At 53.6% G+C, this 2,727-nt stretch overlaps 1 protein-coding gene across 2 annotated transcripts; it reads left to right on the top strand.

Moving 5' to 3' along the window:
- The first annotated feature begins 847 nt into the window (after window positions 1–847).
- On the top strand, window positions 848–2,205 carry LOC125531858 (ervatamin-B-like). 2 transcript variants are annotated; one of them, XM_048696093.1, is made up of 3 exons: window positions 848–1,275; window positions 1,313–1,322; window positions 1,374–2,205. In XM_048696093.1, exons 1-3 carry the CDS (start codon window positions 865–867, stop codon window positions 1,997–1,999), a joined length of 1,047 nt encoding a protein of 348 aa, XP_048552050.1. In that variant the 5' UTR covers window positions 848–864; the 3' UTR covers window positions 2,000–2,205. The 2 variants fall into 2 exon arrangements, 1 of the variants encoding a protein (XP_048552050.1); XR_007293559.1 differs by having other exon boundaries at window positions 849–1,576; window positions 1,611–1,738.
- The last annotated feature ends 522 nt before the right edge of the window (window positions 2,206–2,727 follow it).

Here is a 2,727-nt window from a genome sequence, read left to right as displayed (position 1 = left end):
CTGTAAGTAGTGACTATATATATATGACATGACAACATTACATAGCCATTAGTTGGCTATACTATTGACCATGCTCTGATACACTGGTCGCTACGACAACAAACGCCAATGGAACCCACAAACCACACGAGAATGTTATGCCAACTAGCCAAGGAAACACGCACACACATTCCAAAGCAGGTCAACCAGGAAGATCTAATGTCTTTGAAATGTATAGGGGCCATTGGAAAACTCGCTAGGAAACCAGGGCTAGTGACCGCAAGAAGGTGGGTAGGGAAATATATAGCAAATCAGGTAATATACACGTGAAGAGAGTGGAGGGCGGACGAAACGCTTTGCATGACGTGGTTTGCGTGGCAGGAAACAGAACTGTTCTTTTTAGATAGTACAGATAGTGAAGTTGTGCATATATAGGTGGTGTGGTGTTCGGTGTTAGGTACCAAGCGGAGGAACAAAATCAAAATAGCTATTGGGGCTGCGCCCTCAGTGGATTTTCGACGTGGCTAACCTGGCAAAATCTAACCAGAATTTAAGGAGAATTTCCATGGTAGATGCTTAAAGGATAATTGAATTTAAATCACATAGGGTTGCAATACAAATGTGAACATTTGCTCAACAGAAAAAAAAACACAAACAAATTCAACCTTGATGTACACAGGGTGGCTGTCTTACTGTCTCAGTTACTCAGTAAGGCAAACTCAAACGCACCACGAATTTTCCATCAGCAGCTACAAGGGGAAACTTGAGACGAGAAGAGCGTTATGTTTTTTAGGAGTAAATTTCGTCTGATATTTTTAAGGCGCCGACGTTGTGCATAAGTTGCCTAAGGAGCCTCCCAGTCCTATATAAGAACCCCCTTGGCCGATGGGGAGAGGAAGTGCGGCCAGAAGAAACTTCGCTCAGAGTTGTTCGCTCCTGTTTGCCGTTCTAGACCAAGTAACCATGGAGACCACTGTGGCGAGACCCCTGCTCGCGGTGACCATGGTCTTGCTCCTCGCCATGCCCACCGCGAGTGGCGGCACCATCACCATGTCGTTCGCCTCGGAGGAGGTCGCGTCGGAGGAGGCCCTCCTCTCTCTGTACGAGCGGTGGGCGCAGCACTTCGGGAAGGCTCTCCCAAGTGGAGGAGCACGCGGCAGCACCCGCTTCGCCGTCTTCGCGCAGAGTGTCCGGCTCGCGCACCAGCGCGGCCCGGGCAAACTGAAGCTCAACGAGTTCGCTGACACCGCCCTGAGCAACGACTACAGCATCCGCTGCTACATTCCGCTGGCGCGAGCCGGCGTCCCTGAGGGCCAGAGGAGAAAATACCCAGACCCACCGGCGTCCATGGACTGGCGCACCGGGGGGCGTCGTGACGCCGGTCAGGGATCAAGGAACACACTGTGGAAGCTGCTGGGCTTTTGCAACCGCATCGGCCATTGAGAGCCTTTACAAGATCGAACACGGGGACCTGATCCCGCTGTCGCCCCAGCAGCTCGTCGACTGCGACGGCAGCAATGGGCACTGTGGAGGCGGCACCCCAGCCAAGGCATTCCAAACCATTAAGCTTGGTGGCATCTCGCGATGGGCAGACTATCCGTACAAAGGCGTTAAGGGCTGGTGCTACCCGGCCCGCAAGGGCGTGGGCATCAGGGGCTGGGAGCGTGTGGAGCCGCGGAACGAGTGGGCGCTCATGTGGGCAGTGTTCAAACATCCCGTCACCGTAGGGGTCGACGCCAACAGCACGGCCTTCATACATTACCGCGGCAGCCTCTTCGACGGGCCCTGCAACACCACTCTCGGGCATGCCATGACCGTCGTCGGCTACGGCACTACCGGGCACAATGACCATTACGGTGAGCCAGCGGGAGTCGACTTTTGGCTCCTCAAAAATTCCTGGTCGACGGCGTGGGGCGAAGCCGGCTATATGCGGCTCCGGCGCGGCGCCGAGGCCAAGGGTGGGGTCTGCGGGGTAATGCTCGAGGCGACTTATCCGGTCCGTTCCTATAGGCTATTTTAATTAGAGGAACAATGTGCCTATATATGAGCTTTAACCAGTAGTTAGTGATGAAATGGAATAAATTAAAGCAAGCCAGTGGTTGGCTGTAAACAGGGACAGAATATAAGTTGGTAGTAAGAGATTCGAGCCGCCGACTGACCGGATCCCATGAGATCATGCGCTGCTCTATCCTTGTTTTTTTTTTGCCTTCATTGTTCTCTTCTCCACCCCTAGTTCCTATCCATAAGCTACCGCTTCTTTATTTTATGTTTTTCACTATGCGCTGCTCCCTGTCATCGCGAACGCTCCATTCCCCGATCTCCCCCGCGACTCACCTTCTCTTCCCTCACCACGGTGACCCATGAGGCACAGGGGTGCGACACTGCTACTGCAAATGTACCACTGTTGCTGGCTGCTAGGGCGAGCCACCACATGTGAAGAAACCGACAACAGATACCAACGCCTCCTTCTCTGCCTCTCCCCTCTCCCATCCACCACATAATGTAATGGCACAGGCGAGCTAACGATGCCCACGACGGGTTTTCCACACGTGCTACGACAACAGCAGAGCGCTTGCGATGAGTCGAGGAGCTTAGGCAAGTGGTGCATCAAGCATGGAGCGACCGTGCGCACGAGGTGGAACGACCAGCATAGGGTCAATCCAACGGCACGCAGCGGAGCGATCTGGCCTTCTGGCCAATAGGAAAACTGTTTGTCAAGTACCCAACAACTAGAACTTGGGAACCTGC

Source organism: Triticum urartu, unplaced genomic scaffold, assembly GCF_003073215.2.
Source record: "Triticum urartu cultivar G1812 unplaced genomic scaffold, Tu2.1 TuUngrouped_contig_824, whole genome shotgun sequence".
NCBI lineage: Eukaryota > Viridiplantae > Streptophyta > Magnoliopsida > Poales > Poaceae > Triticum > Triticum urartu.
Note: the sequence above shows the minus strand (reverse complement) of the source record. Positions and strands in the feature narration are given on the sequence as shown.